The following is a 26,652-nucleotide window of genomic DNA, read 5'->3' on the forward strand; positions in this document are numbered from 1 at the left end:
TACAGTCAATGTTTCCGTATTAAGCTATTTAAGTTGTTGTTGTTGATGATGATGATGGTAGAGTGGAGATGTTAGTTTAGTCGAAGTGTGTGGTATATTTGTATATGTTATAATTGAGGTTCCAGATGGAAATTCGGAGAACGGGACTGTGTATAATAAAGCGTATGTGGTGAGCGCTAACACAAAACTTTGTTATTCAAGTGACCGTGGGATGCCTCTTAATTAATTAGGACATCCGAAAAAGTCTCACATTTATTTTCTTTTCGACATATTTTGATATATATACCATTCTTTCGCCCTTTGATGGATGGTTCATTTTAGTATAAATGTCTAGAAAAACGTATATAAGCGACACATCCTGAAATAAAAATAAATGACCGAGAACACATGAGACGACACAATATCACAGCCAAATTGAGTGCCATAGTCCGAAAATAGCATTTCACTTTGATATGCGACCACACACACACACACTCAAGCAAAAAGAAATGAACAAAACTTTGAGTAATGATTGTTACTTTACTTTCTATACTTTCAGCACACCCTAAAGCTTTATGTGCACTAAATTACCCATAAACTTGTTAGACAAATCGTTCAAAAGTACTTATATTCGTCTCGTCGTTCGTTGCACATAATATAAAACTTTCGGAATTTATTTTTCCCTCACCGAAATAAGCATCAAAACCTCTTTGTAGACAGCTGCTGCAAAATGCAATGGAGAGACCACTTCTGGCGGATGATGGTGTATACGGTATGTACGTAGTGCCAATACCAAAAGTGTGCGTATTATTGCAGATCTATGGGTATAAGTAAAAGTTTATTTTCGGGAAAAAACTTTAAAATTACTTTTAGAACGGTATGCATTCGGAAGAGGTTAAAACGAGTATACGGTTTTGATTAGAGGCACTTTTCGAGAAGGCGGGCGGCTGATGTTTAATAAACGTAAAAGTTTTGAATAACTCTTTTTACGGCCGTGAAAAATGAGTTTATACACGCCATGTCATTCATTCACCTTTGAATTTAATTTTAAATTACAACTTAAATGGGGTGGTTAAAGAATCGGGCAAACGAAAAATAAAAGAATCGTTTCAGTAAAATGGTTTAATTTGGGATGTCCTTGCCCTCAACGTTCTTTTATTTGAAATTTTTTTCAGCGATTTTGAAAAGTTATATATTTTAGGAGAAGACTGCCATCTGACTTCAAAATTGTCGAGAAGGATAAGAATTAATTTTCACAAAGAGAAATCATTTTTTTTACTGCAACTCGTACATATACAGTCTGGAAATGATAAGAACAACCAATTCACAATCCAATTGTCTCTGTTCACTCCAGATAATCGCACTTTATGTGGAACGAATAAGATAAGTTGATTTGAAATGTTCCGTTCTTATAATTTTCAATCTGTGGATTATCGTCATGATAACTAAAAAAAACTTGAACCCACATAATCACTGTGATAAATCTACATTAGTCAGTTGACAACTCAATAAAACCTTTAAGACGAATCTACACCTGGCTAGATTGTTGCCTACATTTCGAGGCAAGATTATTATTATTTTAATGATAATTATCGACTCGTATCCTTTTTCGAAAAAAGTACGACCATCGTTTGGTGTTAAAATGTGGCAGCAAAAATTTAAATGTTTGTGGTGATGTAACCTCAGTCCGAGAAAACTCAAAATATGTTCCAATTTTCATGAAATATTGAGTTTTCACGGACTGAGGTTACATCCCAACAAACATTCAAATTTTTACTGAAAACTAACACATTTTAACACCAAACGATGGTCGTAGTTTTCCCAAAAAGAAAGCGAGTCCAAAATTATCATCAAAATAATAATAGTTTTGCACCGAAATGTAGGCAACAATTTAGGCATGTGTAGATTCCTCTTAATAGTGTACAATTCAAAACATTGAATGCCTAATAATTTCCAACTCACAGATTAAGTCTGTAGAACTGGGACTGGTGTTTCAATTCTGTGATATTAATGCGACCTGGTGGATGATGTCGAAAACGTTCATAAAAGATTTCATAACAAGTCCTTTATGTTCAAAAATCTTTTTTTTTCATTTTTCGCCCTCCGCTGAAACTTCAGAAGCCTTGGTTGTGAAAAAAGTTGTGTTTACCTCGGGGAAAAAGTTGGAAATTGCATTTTCTCGGGTGACTTGTAGCGCTCGACACTCTTAAAATGGAGTTTCAACTTTTTTCCCTTCGTTGTCCAAGTAACTATTTATCCAACAGAATCATTGGAAAGCGTGATATCATACCTCAAGATAACATTCAGTTGCAGGTTTACATTTCAGTTCGTTGAATATCTAGTCGAGAATGGGTGTAATTTCATAGTTTTTTCTTTGTCATCTGGGCGTTGTTTAAACGTTGTTTTTAGATCCCCTAGAGTCCCTCTACTTTAAACACTTTGACATGTACCCCTTGAGTTTAAAATTTATTTTTCCTCAGTAGAACTGTGATTTGTAAATTGGGTCGTTTAGGCCAAGGTTCTGAAAGAACAGGGACACTTACGAAAGCGTTTGCAACAAATTTGTTTTGTTAAGTTGAAATCATCATATTCACAATACTATTTGCCACCACAGAGAAATTTTTATGTCACGATCAACTCTTTCAGATCCTTGGTTTAGGCCTGTTTATTGATTAATGAACGAGTAAATAAATTAAATAAATAAAAGACTTCAAATACTTATAAACAAATTGTATGTATTTACAAAAAGAATTTTTATTTTTACACTTTGACTTATTGCTAAATATTAGGAAGATACATTCAGTCCAAGCTTATTCGAAATGTTAGAAAAAAACCAAATGTTTGAGTGGTTAAAATCGTTAAAATGTTTTTTTTTTGTAAAAGTTTAAACACCTGTTCCATGCAAGAAACAATTTTAGTTCATCTTATGTACATTTAAATAATTTTTATTACAGGAGTTGATGCGATTTGATGTTAGGATTCTCTATGGATCACGATGTAGCTATTGGTAGTTGTGTTTGCAGTTCGACTTGATGTTCATGGTGCTCGATAAATCTAAAAAACGCCATTTTCATGCAACTTCGACCAATGTAGGATTAATGTAGATCATTCCAAAGCGGCAAAGTAAGAGCTTCAGTTGAACTAATGCGTCGTGTGGGCTCGTGTTGCAGCATTCTTTCCATGGCATAAAATAGATCATCAAGGTATTGGCTGTCGTCCATTCGAAAGTCTTCCAAAGGTCGTCGATTATACTGTGCATGTTCTTCGGCGTTGCTCCAATTAAAATCCAAATTTCCGTTTTTGAAATACGTTGTGTTCGATGCATTTGTCATTTCTTCTGGAATTTTCCCGATTATTGCTTCCATCAGCGCCAAATGCTCATAGTCATATTCAGTTGGGAAAAGCAGCTTTCCAGAATACAGCTCGAACAATATGCATCCAAGTGCCCAGACGTCGCAAGTGTCATTCCAGTCCAGTCTTAATATCACCTCTGGGGATCGGTAATATCTCGTTCCTATTATTTCCGGGTGATATTCGCCATCACGGACTACATTTCCGAAGTCACCGAGACGAATATTTGTAGATCGTAGACGTTTCAATTCCAAGTTCCTTTCTTCACAGTAGACAGTTGTGTAGCTTGAATTCACGAAGAGAATGTTTTCTGTCTTCAGATCGGTGTGAGTGATGTGGTTTTCATGTAGAAATGAAACCGCTGCACATAGCTGGTGACCGATGTGTTGGACCTCGTCAAGCAAAAACGGTTGAAAGTGGTTGTCCTTCATGAAATCGTAGACACTGGAGCCCAATAGCGGAAACGCTATGCATATATGTCCGCCACAGGAAAACCAGCTGATCATGTGTACGCATAAGCAGCTTTTCATGTCGTCCCTTGATCCAATCACCTTCAGAGCGATCACTTCATCCATCACTGATTTTCTTTGACCTGGCTGGTTTTTAACCACTTTTAATGCAGCAGCTTGGCCCGTATTTATGTCTCGCACTTTCATAACCCGTCCGAATGTTCCTTCGCCAAGCTCGGTTTCAACTATATAATCACCGATCTGCTGGCCAGTATACCATTTTATATGTCCTGTATCATCCGTCAACAATTCCTTGGGTTCATTGGGCTGCGTTTTAAGTCTTTTCGCACTGTTATCACTATCACAATCACTGTCCCAGTCACTTTCGCTGCTATGGGATTCTCTTGCATATTCAACAATGTCCTGCGTTTTGCTCTTTTTTGCACTATTCTCACTATCACTGTCCCAATCACTTTCGTCCAAGTGCTGCGTTTTACGCTTCTTTGCACTGTTATCACAATCACTGTTATCACAATCACTGTTATCACAATCACTGCTATCACAATCACTGTCCCAATCACTTTCGGTGCTCTTATAATGATTCATTTTACTATTTATAACTTTGTGCGTGCGTTTTAATAAGAGTTTTAATTGTCCTTTATTTATTCAAACTTATTTTGCGTTATAATTTCAAGTTTTCGTGTTAAATCTTAAGATTTTTTTTAAAATAGCAAATCTGAGTCAACAAGTGTTTCACTTGAAGACTGTAAGTATTCTGAGGATTTGACAAAAAGCTGTTCCTATTTATACACTGTACTGACGGTTTAGGCTCACTCTCGCTTGAGATTTGTGACAATAGAAAAGAGGCGTGGGTCACGTAAACGGAGGCAAAATGGAAACAAAACCGATTAACTGTGAGACTTTAAATGCGTCAGCATATCGACGCAAAAAGTATTTTCGCAGCTTTACCCTAATGCGAATAACAAAGACAAAAAATTTCGTTTTTGTGTATTTTAACTTTTAACCCGTTTTAACTCCGACAAGAACAGCAATAACATGTGTCTTAAAAAAAAAATCCTATTTTTATTGCCCTTTACCTGGTTGATAACTCGTCACTGCACTACATACATTGTGCTACACAAAGGGAAAAGAAACCTGCGACGTAGGTCATAATTGCTTATCCCAAAATTACATTTACAAAGCAATTATTAACCGGAAAACAAATATAAACATAGCTAACGCCGACCCGTACGAAACACCTATTCGTATCAAAAGCCTTTAATGTGAAACTCTTCATTTCTCTTACTTCATTTTCTTCTCTGCTGAAAAACTATTCTCCCTTTAAAATCACTTACATTATCCACTCTTTGCCTTGTTATCATATACAACTAAATTGCCGGAGGCAATATAGACAGCCCCGTACGAAGACAAATTTCATAAATTCCTATTTAAACAGCTATATACCGCTATATTTAACTATATTTCACTATAAATAAACATTTCACAGATAAATATATGCTATTATATAGCTCTATATGCCTGTATATAGCTCAATATAGCTCAATATAGCTGTATATAGGTATATATAGATGTCCGTATATGGAATCCCTGAAACCCCACACACATAACAAATTATTTCCATGTTAACAGAAACTCTCTAAGTATCATTTTTCCCAAGATATTTCTATTTTACTAAAATCCAATATGGCCGCCGGCAGCCATTTTGTTAGGAGACCGGAAATAGTACCGACGCTTTACATTCGTTAATACCTTTCAAACAAAAAAAAATTCATGAAATTCGGTCAAAATTTACTCGAGATATTGTCAAAATACACCACGTTCACTGTACTTCCGAGTAGCCAGATAAGAGCTCACTCCAAGAGACCTAGCTCACGCTCCGGAGAACATAATGTCATATCTACCTATCTAATAAAGCTAAAACAGACGAAATATGTTCAAATGTGGCCGACCTACAAGCAAAAACTGCTTGCCGCCCTGTGCCTGTTCCACACCAAGGGGTCTAACTCACGAGTCGGTCATCCGATTTCCATAAACTTTTTTTTTGTCGATCGGTATTGTAAATACCTTTTATTTGACGTATCACTTACACGTTTAAATGTCCGGAGATATCTCCGAAAAACCGTAAAGCACTTATTGGGCCACAGCTCGGGAGGGGTCGATCCAAAATCACTCATCTTCGAACTTAGCCTGTCTTTTGACATTACCAAACGGGAAAAAAAGAATTTTCAAAATCGGATGCGTTTTACTCAAGTTATCGTGCAGACAGACAGACGGACAGACGGACATTTTTTTTTCGCGGATTTGGCATCTCTAGACAACCACAATAGGTTTCCCCTTACTCAGGGAGTCCAATTCGACGTGTTACAAACGTATGCGTAAACCTATAAGACCCCAGTACTTCGTACGGGTCTAAAAAGTTTAATATTTAACTTTTTGTAACATTTTAAACGATTTACTAATGGGATACGATTTACTTTATTTGGGCTTACCAGTGGAATTTTCCGTTAACAAGATTTTTGATTTACCTTATCTTACCACGGCGAATATAGTTACACATTTTCTCTTTTGTACGAAGATTTTTTTGCTTTCTGTGGGCTGTATGATGGTACCTTTTGTTACCTGTCAAGAAACTTTTTCGATATGAAAACATTAAATACCGGCAGACCAGAATGACTAACTACCAGTATGTATACAAAGGAAACTACGGAAAATATAAAAAATGTACAATAATGAGGTTCGAGCGTCATATCATTATCTCAAATCAGGACTATCGATACTTTTTGAACTCATCCTTCTACCATCTACTAGAACAAAATTCTAACACATCCTAACTGTTCACGTTATTATTCAGTCCGAATTTCTTTCGATTAAGATATCGCTTGAAGCCTTGCTTGAAGCTATCTAGATTTGTATGCAAAGTACACCAAGGGCCTAGTAGCTACCTCACTCCGAGAGATACCGCTGACTTTCAGGTGGAATTAAAAGTGTTACATGATATGTTCTCAGCATACTGTGCTAGAGGTACACGAGGAAAACCATTTTCCATTAGATGCTTAAGAGTCAATTCGCCAAAACGTCGAACAGTCGGGATTCAAGCTGATGGCGATCCAAACGAGCTATGGCTCAAATGAATCCTCGTTCAATTCTGAAAATATCGTGGAACAACTTTTTCCCCAAATTTTTTTTGTTGGACTGACGTGGCCCTTAGAAAAATTTCCGGAGTTGTCGTGAAAATCGTTTTTTATCAATAGCTCCAACATGCGAGATGTGAATAATGTCAAATTGTGTACGCTTATGAAGGTCGATGTGCTGAATATTATTGACCAACAAACGCCGATGTACGTTCAATAAGCGACCAATTCGGAGAAAACTTTTCTAAAGGCCATGTCAGCCCAACAAAAATTTTTCGGGAAAAAAGTTGTTCCACGATATTATCAGAATTGATCGACGATTCATTTGAGCCATAGTTCGTTTGCTGGAATCCCGATTCCATATAAGCTGTTCGAAGTTTTGGCGAATTGACTCTTAATGTATAGATTGTGGAAATTGTTATCGTCAATACCGCAAAAATCAGCGATGACGCTGCCTTCGAGTCAGTGGGTGAGATAAGAAATTTAAAAATCAAAATCATTTGTTAGGAAATTAAATTGTCCATGAAAATATTGTTCGCTGAAGTGACATCAGTGACCGACTTGCCGACAGCGTCAATCATTGAGAGTCCTGTGAAATAGTGATCAAATCCACAATCTATTATAGTGGTGTTTAACCTGTTACAAACGGCAAGCATCTGACCAGTCATCGGGTCTATTAGTTCCATAGATCAAAGTATTTTTAATCTGTTAATTTCAAATCTTGTACTTCAATTTTTTAACATGAATTTTATTATATAAAGGACCATATTACCAAGAGCTTGTCATTATTTTTGTCGTCGTTATCGATAACAGATGAATAGCCGTATGTGACAGGTATCAGTTTATCTTGGAATTGTTGCATTTCTTATCCAATATCCTATCAAATCACTTGCGAAAGAGGGCAAGCAACTGCAACACTTTAAATCAATAGAAAGTTCTTAGCTCGTTCGGAAAATAATTTATTTAATTGACATTTAAAATGAAAATATTATCTAGACAAATCGTTGACAAGGGACATCTTATAGGAATAAATTTATGGCCAAGTTAAAAAAAAAGGCAGAGGCACGCACCGCACACTGGAGTACATATACCACACGAAACTGAAACTTATATCATCTCGTAATAATAGAGATATGTGGAGAAGAAAAAGAGAAATGGTGTACAGTATATATAGACACAGCCAAACACACGATATGGGAAAATATGTTTCCCGACAAGAAAATTCGTTATAAAAAGGAGGCTTATTATTCCTCATGAGTTCGATATTATGGATAAAAATTGAATTTATGACACAATTTCGTTTTGTGTGCTCGGTGTGTGGTCGGGGGGATTTTCGATACGATCTGTGGAGATTCTTTCTGTTTTACGATATTGAATTCACACAAAAGTTTTAGACTTTTTTGTTGTTCTTGTTCATTTTCTTGTTTGTGTTTTTTTAAGTGACAAGACGTCTCCACTTTTTTTGTGTGTGTGAAAGTGATACAATCGGGAAATAAGGTCTTCGTGCACACACAGAGATTGTCAATTAGATGTAGCTTCTTGTTTCAGCGACAAACGAGGAAAAAGAAACTTTTCCTTAACTTCACACAGTTGGGAATGTTCATTTGATTACAGAGATCCACTTCACACGCGATATGTGGTACTGATATTCTCGAAGTTCATTTCGTACATAATACAAACTGTGGAAAAATCGAAATTGGAAAATGCTTACATAATGGCAACGTTTTCGCATCCATAATGATCAAAGTGGCGCCGCAAAGTCAGTCATATCAAAGCTACTTTTTTTCGGATTCTTGCATACGGTGCTGGTTAATATTCGAGTCACGCAATCAACAACAAAAAAAGGGTGTTAAACAGAAAACGAAAAGGAAATTTTGATTTATGTTATATGTTCAATGTTCAAGTACATATCGAAAACGAAAATACACCGAGCATAAATTTGCATATAAATACTTATGGGAAAAGACGACATTTTATTGCTTGATATTATTTTTTTTGCTCAGTTTTTTTGTTATTTTATTTTATTTTTCTTGCTGTGGTGTTATGCGGGAGTAGAAAAAAGAAAGGAAAAGCTTACAACAACATTTCACTACGGAGTGTATCGTACCGATTTGAAGAGGTGTGCATAACTCTTTATCATATTTTTTCTACAATTTTTTCTTCTCTCAGATGGAAGCTGAAATTCATACACTTCGTGTTGTTTTTAGTCCTGTACGTCGTACAGAGAGCTATTAAGTTGTATGCGGTATATAATGTTGATTTATCAATTTGATAGAATCATAGAATCATCTAATCTAGTGATCGAAGTAAAGAGAAATCATTCTAAAATAAAATTATCTTTCGGAATAGACGTGTTTGTCTCTAAGTTATTCTTTTGTGAGTCTTTGGAAACTTCGCTGGTCCTGGAAAGTCAACAGGTTATGGGCCCAGGACACAGAGAGGAAGGAGGAAAATTGTAAATGAAGTTTTGGAATCGAAATGCGAATAGAAAACAACAGTTGGGCTGTTCCAGTGATGTTAGAGTTCACAAAAAAAGTCAATAACAGTTGGGTTATTGCCGGTAGCAGTTGGGCTGTCGTACATGAACGAGAAGTCAATAACAGTTGGGTTATTGCCGACAATAGTTGGGTTGTCGTATCAGAATTGAGAGTCGATAGTAGAGGGCTATCGCCGACGACAGTGGGTCGTCGTCAACCGAATCAAAAGTCGATAGTAGAGGGCTATCGCCAACAGCAGTTGGGCTGTTGTATCCGCACCAAAAGTCGGCAGCAGTTGAGCTGTCGCTAATAGCAGTTGGGCTATTACATCTGAATTGAAAATCGATAGTGGAGGGCTATCGTCGATGGCAGTGGGTCATCGCAAACCGAACCAAAATCGATAGTGGAGGACTATCGTCGATGGCAGTGGGTCATCGCCAACCGAACCAAAATCGATAGTGGAGGGCTATCGTCGATGACAGTGGGTCGTCGCAATCCGAAACCGAAGTCGGCAACAGTGGGTTGTCGCAAGTCAATAAGGAGTTAATTCGTACGAACGAGAAGTCGTTGGCAGTAGGTCATCGCCAATAGCAGTGGGCTATCGTCATCAAACAAATCCAAACCGGTAGCAGTGGGCTATCGTAATCAAAGTCGATGACAGTGGGTCATTACGATAGTAGTGGGCTATCGTATCAAGCAAAATAACAATCAGAAGCATATGTTTGTTAACAACTAAATCGAATTGTTGAATTGACGGCGACGGCATTTGGGTGAATCATAATCAGTTGTCAATAGAAAGAAATTGCTACCGCCAGCATCGCGACGAATTGAGACGAATGAAAATGCGGTCAAGCATTCAAAACGGCAGAAATATTGAATTCACATGTTGTTGGAATCGCGTAGATCACGATTCGGTTACTAGTGAACAATTCTAAATTTATAGATCGGAGTGACTCAAGGGGGTGCTAAGATTTATCAAATTGAGTAGGTGTGTTGATTTATCAATTTGATAGAATCATAGAATCATCTAATCTAGTGATCGAAGTAAAGAGAAATCATTCTAAAATAATATTATCTTTCGGAATAGACGTGTTTGTCTCTAAGTTATTCTTTTGTGAGTCTTTGGAAACTTCGCTGGTCCTGGAAAGTCAACATATAACATTATGATAAGGATTCAAGATAGTTGTTGTTTTAGAAGCGGCTAGTCACATACATGTGTGCAAATATGTGCAGTTGAAGTTTTCAACCGAAGACTTACAATGTTCTTACAGAAATTTCTCGAGGTATCATTTGAAAGGTAACTTTATGTACTTTCGGGTGGTTTGGATGCATATGCGATGAAATATGGACACTAAAACAGTTTCACTTCTATTTCATCGTAGATGCATCCAAATCACATGGAATACCTATTTGGCCCAAGTGCACATAAAATTACCATTCAAATGATACCCCACACGACCATGTACGTTTTGTGGAACTCGAGAAATTTCTGTAAGAACAGTGTAAGTCTTCGGTTGAAAACTTAACTGGACATATTTCAATGTGGATGAATTTTAAGAGGTTCCGAGCGTACGCTGAAATTGTAGCCTACATTTCTGCGTTTCGAAATTTTTGATCGCTGATATCTTTTTACGAGAGCCCTTTTTGAAAAATGTACGACCACATTTTCGAGTAAAAATATGTCAGCTTTGAATAAAAAATAAAATTGTCTGTGAAACTTTCATGTGCTTTGAGAAAACTGTACCAATACCCCAAATTTGCATCAAAGGTACACTTTTCTCAAAGCACATGGAACTTTCACAGACAATTTTATTTTTTATTCAAAGCTAACATATTTTTACTCGAAAATGTGGTCGTACATTTTTTAAAAGGGGCTCTCGTAAAAAGATATCAGCGATCAAAAATTTCGAAACGCAGAAATGTAGGCTACAATTTCAGCGTACGCTCGGAAGCTCTTAAAACCAATAGTTACCTATTCGTCTCAATAGTTCATGTGATTACCTTTCTGATGACACCCCACACGACCCTGTACGGCTCGCCTAACTGGAGAAATTTTGGTAAGAAAAATGCAAGTTTTCGGTGTTTGATCACCTTTCACCAGCCACACAAGCTTCGAAGAATTTTTTTGAAAGTAGTTTTGGCTTCTAGGGTCGAAGTCCTTTCTAGGTACTTATAAAAAATTCCAATATAAAATGCGTCCGATTTCGGAAGGCTGTTTTTTAAAAGAATCCCTCTCTAGGTAGTCTAGGTAGCTCGAGATAAGCTTTTACTTTTAGTAGGCTTCGTTTTTTCCATCGTTTTATTCGTTCCACATGCATTCCATCATATAACAAAAGCAGAGAAAACGATGTTGACCGAATTTTTGACTGTGTAAAGTGTCAGAGATAATTTTCAGAGTAGCCTCGGTGTTGCGTGCTGGGAATGTGAGTCTTTTTCAGGATACTGACAAAAAAATCATCGAAATGTCGTATCCAATTGTATCATAATCAAAGTCAGGCAGATATTTTGTGAATATAGGTTTGTTCCAAGTAACTGTAAACACGAACTTTGACAACCCGAACAACGACAATTTCATCCACAGCAACGTCGCTTAAATGATATTTCATACAAATCGAGCAACGTCGCTTACGCGATTTACACAGAAATATTATTGAGGTTATGGTTCTGTGAATGAAATTTGACAATTCATTTGGCCTTGGAACAAACCTATATATAAATTGATTGGTTGAGCCGATTAACATTAAGACATTGGGATCCAGGATACAGGGCCGGTTTGGCCCAGAGCGCTGGAGCAGTTAAGAGCGCTGAGAAAATAGAATAACGAGCGCTGGAAAATAGTTATTTTCCGTATAAAATGCAAAATTATCTCGCTCGCTCCGCTCAAGATAATAGTCTAAGAATAAATCCATTTAAATAGTAGCGAGCTAGCAGCAGTTGGTGAAACGTAGTTGCAATGTCGATAACGTCTGGGAACCCTAGCTTAAATCGATAAGCCGGCGCTCATACAATAAATTGCGATACTATAAGCATGAAAATGAGCTACGAAAAGTCAAGTGGGACAACTTCGTGTATAATTTCAAAATTTGACCAAATAGACCACTTGCAATCCAATTGTTTTGGTGATCAATTTAAAAAAATTTAATTGTACAATAAAATGGCCGGAGATTTTTCTACAAAAATTTATGAGTCAATGACTTAATTTTATATTTCATTTCATGTGATAAAAACATAAAAGTTGTACTTATCGTACGGGCCTACACTCACTTTCCGTTGCCAGCTTCTTTTACGGTATGTGAGCAGACCATGAATAAGTTCGATGGGAGAACGTGGAAAATATTTTTCTATTGAATTTTATGTTTAACAATAACATATGGAAATTGAAATGGTTATGTTGTAGAGTACGTGTCGATATTGAGTTTTTTTCCACTTAAATCGTGTCGATTGCAGCGGTTATCATACCGTTTCACTCTGTGTCAAAGGTGGTTAGACTCATAGATGAAATTAATGGTATTCCATTTTTTTTATACTATTGTCTCTTGTCGCGAAAGTCTGTTGGTTGACCCGAGTGCTTAAAATATCTGTGGACTCGGTGATGAGAAATCTGTTACTTCTTTTGATGACAGCATCAGTTTATTAGTCTTAACACAAACATTTTGCATCACTGTCGATAACAGATGACTGGATGTGATAGCAACCAACGTTACCTTACACAATGGCAATAGGTAGACGAAAAATATGATAAGGGACAAAAGTTCCAACAAGCATACTGAACGAAATTAACGGTATAAATAACGTTACGACGTATGTAACCATGATTCCATACTAACTTACCGGGATGCAACATCATTTAGCTTTACGTACAGCAAGTTTTCGAATGAAAAACTTTTGGCTTCGTGTATAAACACTACCACTACACAATAATAACACAAGCAAGTAGTGCTCAACTCTAAACCAAAACATTTTCACTAAAGGATATATCCCAGAGACAACATTCAACAAAGATTACCACCGTGTTACAAAGTTATATACAATCCTCCGTGAAAATACTGATTGGTCGATTTTGCTGACATAAGTAAAAGTTTTTCTTGGGCTTTTGAACGAAAATATAATCATTCCAGCCACGTTTAATGCCTTCGCATATCTCCTCGAAAGGCAAAAGGTTGACGGTATATTTTCCACATGTGTGTAACGATATGTTAAACTCCCTAACCTTTGTATGTGTAACATTTGTATGCTAGTTGCATCCATGGGCTGTGGAATTGGCACTTTCATCGGCCAGACATTCACGTTATTGTTGTAATGCGACTGAGGGTATATGTGGCGTATTTCGGATTGTATTTTAAGTCTCGGAAAGGAAAAACGTTCGCAGGCTTGAATGGAAAGTGATTTTAAAACGTGCCATCGAATTTCTTTCTTGTTGATAGCGGCTGGTACGCGGTGATAACCGTCTTATGAACTTGAATTAAAACTTTTGATGGGTTACTTAGTTTAGGTCATAGTTTTGGGACCTTTAATCCTCTATCATGGAAATTTCTCCGTAATACGGTGTTTGCCGTCCAAAAAAGGTATTTCCTCATCTTAGAGCTCATAATACCCGAAGGAGCAAAGCTTGAGGTTTCTGGAAAACCGACAATCACTTTATCATTCAATTTTCTAATTTATTCAAAAACTGAAAAAACGAAACCATTATTTAAAATCGGAAAAGCTAGCATATAATATTTGGCTGAACAGATGAAGATTATCCAGCTGGTGTTGCTGCTGTAGCTGAAGTTGCGGCTGTGGCTGGAGTTGCTGCTGTAGCAGGTGTAGCAGCTGTGGCTGGAGTTGCGACATGCGACGATCTTTTGACAATCTTTGCATGACCATCAGCATTTGCTGTACAAAATTATAGTTTTGTAATTCAGTGAAATCTCATCACTTTAATCGAATTTGGAAAGTCAAACTTACCATGGATCACAGATACCATAAGTATCACAGCTACGAAAATAATGATTGTTTTATTCATTTTGACCTTTGGAATTTCGCGTTATTGTAACAATTTTGTTGCTTCACTGTCAAGAAATTATTTAGAGTTTGAGTATCTATGTTATCTCTGACAGCTTTTATACAAAATAGTAAATCTGTTTTGCTTCAGAATCAGCAATCATATTTAAAGAAAAAAATTAATTGTAACAATGGCCTTTCAATTTTTGAACAACAAAATCACAAATTTGTCACGATTCGTTAGTGTGCATGCAACAGTCTTTTTTTCTTTTCTCTAACAGACGTCGACGCCATAAAATAAAATAAATAATTGTTTGAATCCGGTGCAAATAGTTTGTTTTTTTGTTTTAACTATGGAGTGGCATCATTGGTTCGTTTCAATTTATTTACGGAAATAGAAAAAACAATCGAACTACAAATTCTAACACATTTGTTTCTTCTTTGTTATTAAAATATTATCATTCGATTTTTAATTTACAAATTATTTATTTAAAATAAAGTATTCGTACACCACAAGAACAGATAGGGTCGATATATACCGGAACTTATCTAAAATTGTAGCCTACATTTAAGTGCCTCATATTTCATTTTTAATGATATCTTTCCATCAGTATCTTTTTTCAAAAATGTACGACCGCAATTCCGACCACGAATGTGTTAGCTTTCAACAGAAAATACATTTGGTTGCAGTCGTTTGAGCAGCTCTGAGAAAACTGAGCAGTTTAACGAAATTTGCATAAACTGCTCACGTATCTCAGAGCCGGTCAAACTGCTACAACTAAATGTATTTTCTGTTGATAGCTACCACATTCGTGGTCGGAATTGCGGTCGTATATTTCTCAAAAAAGATTCTGTTGGAAAGATATTATCAAAAGTAAACTAAAATCCAGTGTTTAAAAATAGCCCTAATGTATGCTTTTCAGCAAAGCATCGATGCCTCTTAAACGCACCAAATTTTCCACTTAATTCCTACCTAGTAAAGTTTAGGAGTTAATTGAATGAAATTCATTCCTCTAGGACGACTTGCAATAGTAGATTATTCACCTCTGTCCACATGTTTATTCAGACACTTGGGGGAGTTATTGCATGAGCCGAAGGCGAATGTTATAACCCCAAGTGTCTAAATAAACATTTGGACAGAGGTGAATACGCTATTTTATCTACCGAAGGCGAAATAATAGCACCCCTACACTGCTATTATTTCACCTAGGTAGATAATCGTAGATTATTCAACTCTGTCCACATGTTTATTTAGACACTTGGGGAGTTATTGCATGAGCCGAAGGCGACTGATGATAATTCTTAGTGAACATGTATTAATACGATTGTAAAACGGAAAATGTTGTTGGTATAGACCGATTACCATAATAAGGTCGTTAAGAAAAAGGATGAAAAGTACGGTGCTAGACGCATGTGGCAATGTGGCATGTAAGTCCCTATTTGATATTCTATTGTTTTCTAATACATAGTTTGAATGATATGCTGCGGATTGACTTGACTGTAGGTAATATACAACTTGACTTTACTGTAGGTAATATACAACTTAATTCTCCAATGGAACGTTCTTTATAGTTTCCAACTGATTTATCAAAATCGTAATATTCAGATGCTATATGTGTGTTTGTATGAATAGCGTATATGAATCCCTGATTTTTAAAAAAAATGTCAAAAATGTAATATACTTACTCTCTTTTGTTCCATTCTTTCATTTAAAATTGCTTCGTTCTTTTTCATCACATAAAAATAGCATGCAAGAACGGATACTCATAAATAAATCGAAAGATAGCTGATATGGGACTATTTGAAAAATATTTATTCCCCAAATTCATAGAATTTATTTGAATGTTTTGCACATGCACAAGATATGGGATAATAAGGAACCGGGAAAAGTGAAGTATTTCGTGTATTTCGTATACAGAGACTAATCTGGGGCTCAACTGATTTGGTATGTGTATCAAGGGCTTGACTTAAGGTTATTTATATTGTTAGCGAAAGCAACGACAAAAAAGTTGCAATCTGATTCTTGGTGGTGGCTTTGCTCCTCTTTCTGTAAAAGGTCGCTAATAAACGAGTAAATGAAATAAAGAATTGGAAAATTTAAGTGGAAAGGTCAAAGTTCCGTTCCTACAGCAAAAGGAGTCATAATTAGCCCAAATTCCAAAAACTGTCACATTATCTCCAACACCCCATCCACCTAACCGCGTTGCGTATTTTTTGTGAACAGGTCATAGCTTTCGATGTTTAAGTGCTCAGATTCGTTCGGTTCGGTCTGGATGCCAGAAGTATGATTTCCACTCAAAAAAAGAAAGTTCTCCGTTTGGCCTCCGTGAGAGAGTGAACTGTCAAGTAAACAAAGGCAATTTTGAATCGTTTTCAATTTTTCCTCCGTTAACTTGACAGTTTCCTTTCACGCGAAGGCAAAACAGATAACTTTTTTTGAGTAGAAACAAAGCACTTCAAGAAAAAAGTGATTAATTCGATAGCTGTCAAATAGGGTGATACATGATTTTTTACAGTGTTGAACAGTTTCATGATACACTGTCAAGTTTCAGTACCTTGTTTAGATTACCACTCATGCTTTAAGTGTGTTGGTGAAAATCAAGCCGAAAAGGACATAAAACAAAAACAACGAAAGAGAACAATTCGTATCGGTCCTGATACTGTCAGAGACAGTGAATTTTCAGCAAGAATTTACTTCAGCTGTTTTGCAGCTGATCCACACAAAAATCAAAACTGTTTATGCGTCCTTATACGGTTTTACCACCACTACGTGCGTGCGTGTAACAGTTTCAACCGTATAAGCAAGTATAAACAGTTTTTATTGTATGTGTGGATCAGCTGAAAAACAGCTGAAGCAAATTAAGGCTGAAAATGCACTGCCACTGACTGTGCGTTCACTCCTATTAATTTCATATTTTCTTCTGTGTAAAAATACTAAAGTCTACACAAAAATATCATTATATTTCGGTTGGATTTGAAGACTTGTTCCGTGTTTATACATTTCTCTGTATCAAATGAGAGAGTATGGATATATTGTACGGCTCAATATATGCTCACGATATTAAAGATGTATAAATGCGAAGAAACGAACACTTGACCTACATAACAAACATCCAACGAAATATGAAGTAGAATTATATCCCAAAACGGCAAAAGGATAACTTGTGAAATTCGAAAATTATTGCAATGTTTTCCCAATTGCCTACATCTGTTTTCCCATTTCCCAGTTTCAATGTCTTTTTTATATATATGATTGTGTGATAGCGTGTTGTGCAAAAATATTACATGATTTTCCGTGTGTTTATTATAAAATGATATCTAAATTACCTCGGTTGATGTATACGTATTGGATGAAGTTGCGTTCTTTTCACTTAGGAAAAGATCGCAGCTTAAATCGCTTTGGGGAGTTTTGTTTAAAAAAAAATCTTTTGTGGTTAACACTAAGTTAGATTAAATTTCAAACACTTGAATATACACAATACACTTATACTAACCTGCTGTACAGACGTATTTCGATTCTCTGGTGAAAAGCTGTTTGTTTATTGTTGTTCCATCGTTCGATTCACATCTAACATCTCCTTTTTATATATACTTTTCCGCGTTGAGAAATAATATTTGCATAAAAATAAAGCAAACAAAATTCAAACATCGCAACATATTGAAGCAGATGGTGTCATGTCCGTGGCGTATCATTTTGAGCACAATAATCTGGCCTACACAAAGGCCACAATAGAATAAGCCAAAATCGTGGTAAGACTGGTAAGAGCATCGACGAAGTGCAATATTTTCCGTTCAAAATTCATTTCTTGTGCTAGGTATCCAGCCACTGACAGAAGAAACTGTTAACGATCTTTGTGGGTACAATAATTGGCACAAAGTAGTCTGTAATAAATTTATAACACCTGTTGCCGGTTATTGCGACTTGTCAGCTTTAGGCACACCGGAAAGTGCTAAAGGAGTCGAGGAACACCTCCAAATAAATTTCTAAAAATCAAAAATTTGACTTTTGATTTTTAGAAATTTATTTGGAGGTATTCTTCGACTCCCTTAGCACTTTCCGGTGTGCCTAAAGTGCCTGCTCGAGCATTATCCCCTACGTGTTAAAAAGCACTGACCGTTGCTTAATGTGATCTAACGTAGCGAAATATATGATAAAAACTAATGAAGTAAAAGATTTTGAAATGAAAAATTGGCGCCCAATTTAGGAACTGAAACCACCTGGAATAATCCGGACGATGCTCGGACCGATTGAGTTTAAAAATTATCCGTTTAAAGGACGATGTTTTCTTTAAATGAATGTGGATTATACTTTCATTTAAAAATGGAATAGTTTCCCGTTCCGCCTCTCTCACTCTCTAAACCATTTTATTTTTCAAATTGCGTTTCATTTTGTTCACTTTCATTTGCTGGATAATAAAATTTAACAAAATACAGTTTCACTGCTACACATCGCAACGAACAGCACAAAGTGCCGCTTTTTATGTTGTAGTAGCGGATTTCCCTGAATTAAAAAGCATGGAGTCGGTTGCCTTCTATATGCATTAACATACAATAAAAGACTTTGCTCAGACATGAAAGATTTTAATCAAAAGATAGTCACAATAATATTACTTTTATTGCTCCATATATGTTACATCCGAGATTCAGTTTAGTACAATCTGACGGAATTTATGATCTTGCAATTTCATAGAATTTTCTCTTTTTAACATTTTTCTCGTTGTACGAAAACAATTCCATTTCCTGTTTTGTCTTCGCTTTTATTTCCTCTTCTTCCTTGTTCGACGCATTTAGTTTTAACAATCACAAAATCGTACGACTTAGGAAATTAGAAAGCAAACGGAACGGGATTAATATCATTCAACGTTATAAGTTGACGTACAAACGTCCCATCCATTTTACGAAAATTTAAAGTGTTGCGGATGTAACAGCATGAACCTACCTACCTTTCGTTTAACACGTTCGTTAACATCTATAGATTACGTGAATAAATCATGAGGGATGATGCGATAAAAACTCTTTGATGGGAACATGATCCTTGTTTTTTATGAGCAGCAGACTTGTTTTATATTTGTTTCTCGCAACGTTTTTGTCTTGAATGTGCAATCATAATAAAGAACATTGTGCACCGGCACACGCACAACAGGCAGCCTCATAACTTGACCTGTCTTAAGGCAGCTCTCACACCAATTGTTTACTAAATTAGGAGGCCAAAAATCGTACAGTGTCCGCTTGTAAATTTCATTATTTTAGAAGTGTACGAATACAGTGTAATGAAATTTACACGCGCACACTGTACGATTTTTGGCCTGCTAATTTTGTAAACAATTGGTGTGATATAGCTAGAGAGCTGCCTTGCCTGTCCGTTTCAGATCTGATTATTTTGTCAATCGAATTTATCGAACATGCATACTGGAAATTTTCTGAATTCAGTTGGACGTAACGGTTCTGTTTAAAATTATTCATCACAAAGTCAACACTAATCTGTCATCAAGTATCCATAATCCATCAATCGTTGCAAACCACTCGACAGAATGGAATAATCTATTCTACCTGCCAACACCACTATCGAATATCCGACTCAATTCACCCATTTATCGGATCCAGAGTCATCATAACATTTGATATTTTCAATTGGACTTTTTATAGTCACTACTGAAGTGCTGAGAGGAACTCGTAGAGAGTTTTTTTTGCTCAATTTTGAAATTGATTTTCCTAAGTTTGCATATTAAGAGGCATCGGTAAAGCTAGAATTGTAGCCTACGTTTGCGTGTCTCGTATTTCATTTTTGATGATATCTTTTCAGAGCTGGTCAAACAAACTGCTACAACCAATTTAATTTTTTATTGAAAACTAATACATTTGTGGTCGTTATTGCAGTCGTTTATTAAAGAAACAGAATTCAGGTGAAAAATATCATCGAAAATGAAATACGAAACGCACTAATGTATGCTACAATTTTAGGTATGTATTAGGTAGGTATTTTAGCTAATAAGAAGCATCGATGCTTTGCTGAAAAGCATACCTTTGGGTGCTGTTTAAATCAATATTTTTCCACCAGAATCCTTTTTCAGAAGTGTACGACCGCAATAACGACCATGAATGTGTTAGCTTTCAACAGAAAATAGACCAGCTCTGAGAACAATGAGCAGTTCATGAAAATTTCGTTAAACTACTCGCTTTTCTCAGAGTTGGTCGAACGACACAAACCAAAACTAATTTTTATTTAAAGCTTACACATTCTTCATCGTTATTGCGGTCGTACATTTTTAAAAAGGGTTCTGATGAAAAGAAACCATCAATAATGAAATGCGAGACAAGCAAATGTGGGCTACACTTTTAGCTAGGCATTGATGCCTCTTAAATCTCTTAAAAGAGACATCGATACTTTGCTGAAAAGCATACATTTGGGCGTTTTTTTAATACTGGATTTTAGTTTATATTTGCTGATATCTTCCACCGTAATATAGGACTGTGACAATGAATGTGTTATCTTTGAAAAGAAAATAGATTTGGTTGTAACAGTTTGACCAGCTCTGAGAAAACTGAGCAGTTTTTATGAAAATTTCGTTAAACTACTACTCACTTTTCTCAGAGCTAACACATTCGTGGGCGTTATTGCGGTCGTACATTTTTCGAAAAGGATTCTGATGAAAAGATATCAACAAAAAAAAAAGATACGAGACACGCAAATGTAGGCTACAATTTTAGCTAAGCACCGATGCCTCTTAATTGCTTTAGGTATAATATGTATAATACGTATAATATGACTTAAATTTGCTTAAATTAATAAATTCCTACAACATTTTGCTGACGGTCATCTTTTCATCTGTTAGCAATACTGACGATAAATGTAAGCGATGATCGTTGGCTAGAGGCGACTTATATATCAAAACGTATGTTAAACTAATGAAGTAAAAGAGTTTGATGTACGATCTGCTTCAAATACTTGAGCAAAAGAAGGGTATATTATATTCGACCGATAAATTAATTCAAAACTACCGACAGTGGCGGATTAACGTTTCTAGCGCCCCTGGCAAATAAAAATCTAGCGCCAATTTTGTTCTGTTTTTTGGTGTTTTGTTTCCTGTTTTGTTAGACAGTTTCTTCGCATAAGTGAAAGGAGGTAGTACGGACTAGAGTCACAGAATCTGCACTGATGATAACAAGAAAAAAAGAAAAGTCCAGCATAACTACCGATCTACATCAGAATTATTGTCGAAACCGTGGCTCGAAATATCAGTAAAATATGTTTGAGACAAGTGGGAAAATCAACATTGTGTAAACGACAAAAAAAGAGACTTATTTAGTTATTATTAATCAATCTTAAATATAAAAAAATGAGTTTCTATCTCAGAAGTATTGATTTTTCAACTTGCTTCAAAAAACTCTAATTTTACCAAATTTCGGGTCACTGTAAAGATTTTAAGTCGAACAGAGTTACATTTTTTTCCTGATTCACAAGACAATGTTTAAGGTCACATGTTTTTAGAGCTCACTTTGAATTTCACAATGATCATGCAAAACGAAATTCGGAAATATTTTTCAACTTTTTTCATACTTTCATCGGACTTGTAATAGCTTAATAGCTATTTTGCTAACTATTGCGTAAATGGAAATTTTGCGCAGTAGATGTGAAAATTGTCAATCCGAGGCGAAACCGAGGTTGACAACACATCGTATGCGCAAAATAGGCACGAGTTAGCAACAAGATTTTATGTACGGAAGCAATAAAATACGCACTGAAGTACATAAAGTATTTTTTGGTGACCTTCGACACGTATATATACTTTCAGAAACTCGTAGATTTTCACCTGAATTTGCAGGACAAGCTTATATCAACTCAGAATAAAAAATTGATGGGTGATAGTATTAAAATATTAGGGTATGTGTTCATGATAAAAAAATCGACAGATCTTCTGCTTTTGTTGAAAAAAGTTTGTATTTTTATGGTTTTAGCCAAAACACCTTTAAAGTGAATTTTTTGGGCTCAAGTTTTGCGCCAGGCTTTTTAAAACCCGACTTTGTCAATATTACTTGAGAGTATATGAATACAAAATATACAACATAAAAATGAGACTTGGAAGAATTTGTAAAAATTTAGGTGACATACTGCCCATACTGCCATGGCTATAAAAAGTTTAAATTTCATTAAAATATTGATAACGAAATCACTCTAGAGTGATCTAAATTTGGCGCGATATTTTCGATTTCAAATTTTCCTATGTAATTTTAGAGTCATTTTTTTGCTCATAATTTTTCCAGCGCCCCAATTTTTCCAGCGCCCAGGACAAAGTCCCGAATTGCCCATGGCATAATCCACCACTGACTACCGATAAAAAATAATAAATGACCGATAGACACGGTACCGATAAAAAATAATTAAGTACCGATAGCGAAATTCCCGAGTACCGATAAAAATATTCCAAACTACCGATAAGATAAGTTTTTACCGATAAAAAGTGCTAAATAACCGATAGATTAGATTGGTTATTTTATCGATGATTTATAATTTTTTATCGGTAATGTATTATTTTCTATCGTTTCTATAGTTATGAATTAATTTATCGGTCGTTTATTAGTATCACAAAAGAATTCACTGACTCGATCTTTGTACTGTTGGATTGTCATCTGTGAAAACTCAATCGGTAAAACCGGTATGATCGTTAACAATCGAGCGGTTCCAATAGATTTGAAAATTTCTTGGTGGAGTTGAGTAGGTTAAATGTGTGTGAATACAAAAACTGTTCGCATTCAGCGACTTTATACAGCAGTACTTTATGAACGCACACAGTTGGAAACATTCGCGAAAAAGATAACGTCTATTCACTTCACTCATAATGAATAGTGACCGAAACAGAAAATTACTCTGTGGTAGTAACAACTACGAATTCAACGAGAACGTGTTTAAGTTGTATGTGGAGCTCTCGTAAACTAATAGGAAAACAGTTCAAAATAAACAAACGAAGTCAGTTCATCAGTTGATAGAAGGAATTTGGAATCGGTATTTCGGAATTTGATCTGTGTCTTCACTTTGAATGGTATGGAGAATGTGCCTTAAGTCGTACTGAAATTCTTTTTATATTTACAGACATATCGAGAAATGGTTGTGTTTATGAGAAATGCTCGACAATTATTTTCGTCTTTGCCACAAATTCGTCTCTTTTCATCATATCATCCGAACTCAAATAGCAGTGAAGTCACTGTAAGTTGTTTCTCTGTTCCCATACCTACAATTCAATAAATTTCTTTAGCAAAGAGTATATCGATCGAATCTATTTCCAGCTAAGCTACTTAACAGACGACAAACACCAAGGAATTGCAATTATCGGAATGAATAAGCCAGACACGCGAAATGCATTCAACACATCGATGATAAGTAATTTGACAGGTGCAGTGGATGTGTTAGCGCGTGACAAAAGTGTTCGTGTTGTCATTGTAAGAAGTTTATTGCCGGATGTATTTTGCGCGGGTGCTGATTTGAAAGAACGAGCCAATTTCACCGTTATTCAAATGCAACGTTGGCATGCATCTCTTCGTGGTTTGTTGAAAAATATCGAGCAATTACCGATGCCGGTTATTGGTGCTGTAGATGGTGCGGCTCTCGGCGGTGGATTGGAATTGGCTCTTGCGTGTGATATTCGGACTGCTTCCAGTACTGCAAAAATTGGTAAAATATTTCCAGAAACCAATGAATCTTCAGATTCGTTGATCGATATCATTTGATTTCAGGTTTAGTAGAAACAAAGCATGCCATTTTACCAGGAGCAGGTGGTACACAAAGATTGCCTCGAATTGTCGGTCCAGCTATTGCAAAAGAATTGATTTTTACTGCTCGAATTTTGAACGGCACTGAAGCAACCAAATTGGGAATATGCAACCATGTGGTCGAACAGAATAGCGAAAATGATTCTGCCTACAAAAAAGCCATTGATATAGCAACGGAAATCCTTCCAAACGGGCCAGTAGGTGTAAGAATGGCCAAAAGAGCCATTGATCAAGGATTACAAGCCGACATTAACACAGGGTACTTGGTCGAAGAAGCCTGTTATGCGCAAACCATACCAACAGCTGATAGATTAGAAGGACTGAAAGCATTCGCTGAGAAACGTCAACCACGGTATAAAGGCGAATAGCTGTAAGGTTCTATACTTTGTTTATTTGTTATGCACTTAATTAATGGTCGGACAGCGATCGATAAATTTGTCAATTTGTTGGGTACAGCACGAGTATGAAGATTACACGATTTTTATGTTACAAAGGTTTTGGTCGGTTAAGGTCTTTAAAAGCTTTTGGCTTTTGTCGGGAGAACATTTAAAAAATCGTGTGCATACAAATTCTCTAGTCCAGGCCTACATGGCCTGTGGGCATCAGAACGAGATAAACTTACTCAGCACTTTTTGAAGTAGTACGATTTGTGGTTGAAAATGGAAAAGCATTTCGTTGCAAAGGTTTACCTTTTGTCGCACCCTTCAATTGATTTCGTTAATGTTTGTATAAAGTTGCATTCACGTCTTGCGAGGGGTAACCGACTCGGGTAATTGACTACACACCCTCAAAGGAATTGCCGGAGTATCCGGTAAATAATTGGAATTGATGGAATTGACCGGAATTGATCGGAATTGGCAGTAATTGATCGGAATTGATAGGAATTGACTGGAAATATGTGGAATTGTAAGGAATTGAAAGTAAATGAGAGTAAATGCTGATAAGTGTGATTATCGGAAAAAAGGGCCAGCGAATGCAAAACCACATTATTTCCTTTTTGTTTTAATTTTAAAGGCTCCCGCACAATAAATAACAGTGTACAGTGTTGATCAGTTCCATTTTAGAACAGGTCCAACGTCCTTTTATGTTCAAAATATGCACACTGAAGGATTCTTCTTCAGAGGATTCTTGTGAGTCAGATACGGAAGAGTTTGATCCGCAACAAACAAGTGAATATTCGTCGGGGGAATGTTAGGCTGGGGCATTGCCGATTAGAAATGCTCCAGTTTCAAACCAAATTTACAAAAAAATGCATCACCGACAATATCATCTATTCCATCAACTTTTCAAAAGCCTAAAATCTTACGATGTCGATCACTTGAACGAAACAAAAAATTGAGTGCTTTGGCTTTTGCTGACGTGTGCTGAACAAATCCATTTCCTGTCGAGGTACGAACAACGTTTTGTGCATCGGACAACTGAAACAGACAAAACACAGCAATTTACTTGAAAACATACACATTTCACATTCACCATATTAATCAGTCGTATAGTCATGAAGTTTTTTTCATGGCTTGGGCATAAATTACGGAATTTTTCTCGTAACTTAGGCCCTCAGCATGAAAAGTTGTATACGCATCTGTTGTGGACGATTTATTTTAGGCACTTTCGCTTGTCGCCCTCACTTCACTACAATCCGCGAAATTGCCTAAAATATACCGTACACAACATATACGAAAATAACTATTCCTGCACGATATATAGTCCGGGAAAAACTGACATTTCTTAATGAAAAATCATGGAAAAATATGTCATATTTCAGTTGTCGGATGCACAAAAGTTTTTCGTCATTTCCTGACTTGGTACGAAAAATACTATTTATCTAAAATAAACAATGATGTGCGATGTGAAATCATTTTAAACAAAACTGCAGTCAATTGGACGGTTTAATCTAAATTGAAATTGAAAAATCTCTTCTAAAAAGTATGAGTAAAAAGTAAAGATTCTAACAAAATGAGTCTCAAATGTAGGACAACATAGTTGTTCCAAATTTTATCTTGATATAGTCTGACGATTCTTTTTCCGAAATGCTTAAGGGTTTAACTTTGACTTTAAATTTATATCTATTTGAAAATATCCTGGAATTATTTCGAAAATTCGTGGAATTGAAGGAATTGATTGGAATTATAGGAATTGAAGGGCGAATCCGGCAAGTAGTGGTGTTAATCCGTTAATTAAAGAAATAAAAGGAATTAAGAGCAATTAAAAGGAATTGACAGGAAGTACCTTTAGAAATTGAAAGGGAATTGAAAGGGAATTGAAATAAATTGAAAGGAATTGAACGGAATTGAACGGAATTGAAAGGAATTGAAAGGAAATAGAGCGAATCCGGCAATTAGACGAGTTGGTCCGGTAATTGAAGTAATTAAACGGAATTGAAAGGAATTAGAAATTGATTTGCCACCATTTTGGCCAGTCGGTTACCCCTCGACGTCTTGCCTCCGCTTAGCTCCCCGTTCACTTTAGATTTATCAGAATGGGGATCATTTCTGATCG

General features: G+C 36.1%; 2 protein-coding genes and 1 long non-coding RNA gene across 4 annotated transcripts; 1 reads left to right on the forward strand and 2 right to left on the reverse strand.

Annotated features, from left to right (window-relative positions):
• Positions 1-86: 86 nt before the first annotated feature.
• On the forward strand, positions 87-24,652 carry LOC119066783 (methylglutaconyl-CoA hydratase, mitochondrial-like). Of its 2 annotated transcripts, XM_037169444.1 has the most exons (6): positions 87-92; positions 3,096-3,102; positions 9,952-9,958; positions 23,490-23,593; positions 23,674-24,058; positions 24,121-24,652. In XM_037169444.1, the coding sequence occupies exons 4-6, from the start codon at positions 23,492-23,494 to the stop codon at positions 24,522-24,524; spliced, it is 891 nt and encodes a 296-aa protein (XP_037025339.1). In that variant the 5' UTR covers positions 87-92; positions 3,096-3,102; positions 9,952-9,958; positions 23,490-23,491; the 3' UTR covers positions 24,525-24,652. The 2 variants fall into 2 exon arrangements, with proteins under 2 accessions (XP_037025339.1, XP_037025338.1); XM_037169443.1 differs by lacking the exons at positions 87-92; positions 3,096-3,102; positions 9,952-9,958 and adding an exon at positions 23,263-23,392 and having other exon boundaries at positions 23,480-23,593.
• LOC119066009 (serine/threonine-protein kinase Doa-like) lies at positions 3,075-4,385 on the reverse strand. The gene has a single exon (XM_037168227.1). The coding sequence runs from the start codon at positions 4,383-4,385 to the stop codon at positions 3,075-3,077; it is 1,311 nt and encodes a 436-aa protein (XP_037024122.1).
• Positions 14,046-14,535, reverse strand: LOC119066802. Its single transcript, XR_005085791.1, has 2 exons — positions 14,356-14,535; positions 14,046-14,283 (listed from the first exon to the last, which is right to left on the reverse strand). It is a non-coding gene; the product is annotated as an uncharacterized LOC119066802 (long non-coding RNA).
• Positions 24,653-26,652: the final 2,000 nt, after the last annotated feature.

This window comes from Bradysia coprophila, chromosome IV, assembly GCF_014529535.1.
Source record: "Bradysia coprophila strain Holo2 chromosome IV, BU_Bcop_v1, whole genome shotgun sequence".
NCBI lineage: Eukaryota > Metazoa > Arthropoda > Insecta > Diptera > Sciaridae > Bradysia > Bradysia coprophila.

Coding starts and splice junctions, on each gene's coding strand:
- LOC119066783 (XM_037169444.1), top strand. CDS start 23,492: ATGGTTGTGTTTATGAGAAATGCTCGACAATTATTTTCGTCTTTGCCA. Junction 23,594..23,673: donor CAAATAGCAGTGAAGTCACT/GTAAGTTGTTTC, acceptor ATCTATTTCCAG/CTAAGCTACTTAACAGACGA. Junction 24,059..24,120: donor TTCCAGTACTGCAAAAATTG/GTAAAATATTTC, acceptor ATTTGATTTCAG/GTTTAGTAGAAACAAAGCAT.
- LOC119066009 (XM_037168227.1), bottom strand. CDS start 4,385: ATGAATCATTATAAGAGCACCGAAAGTGATTGGGACAGTGATTGTGAT.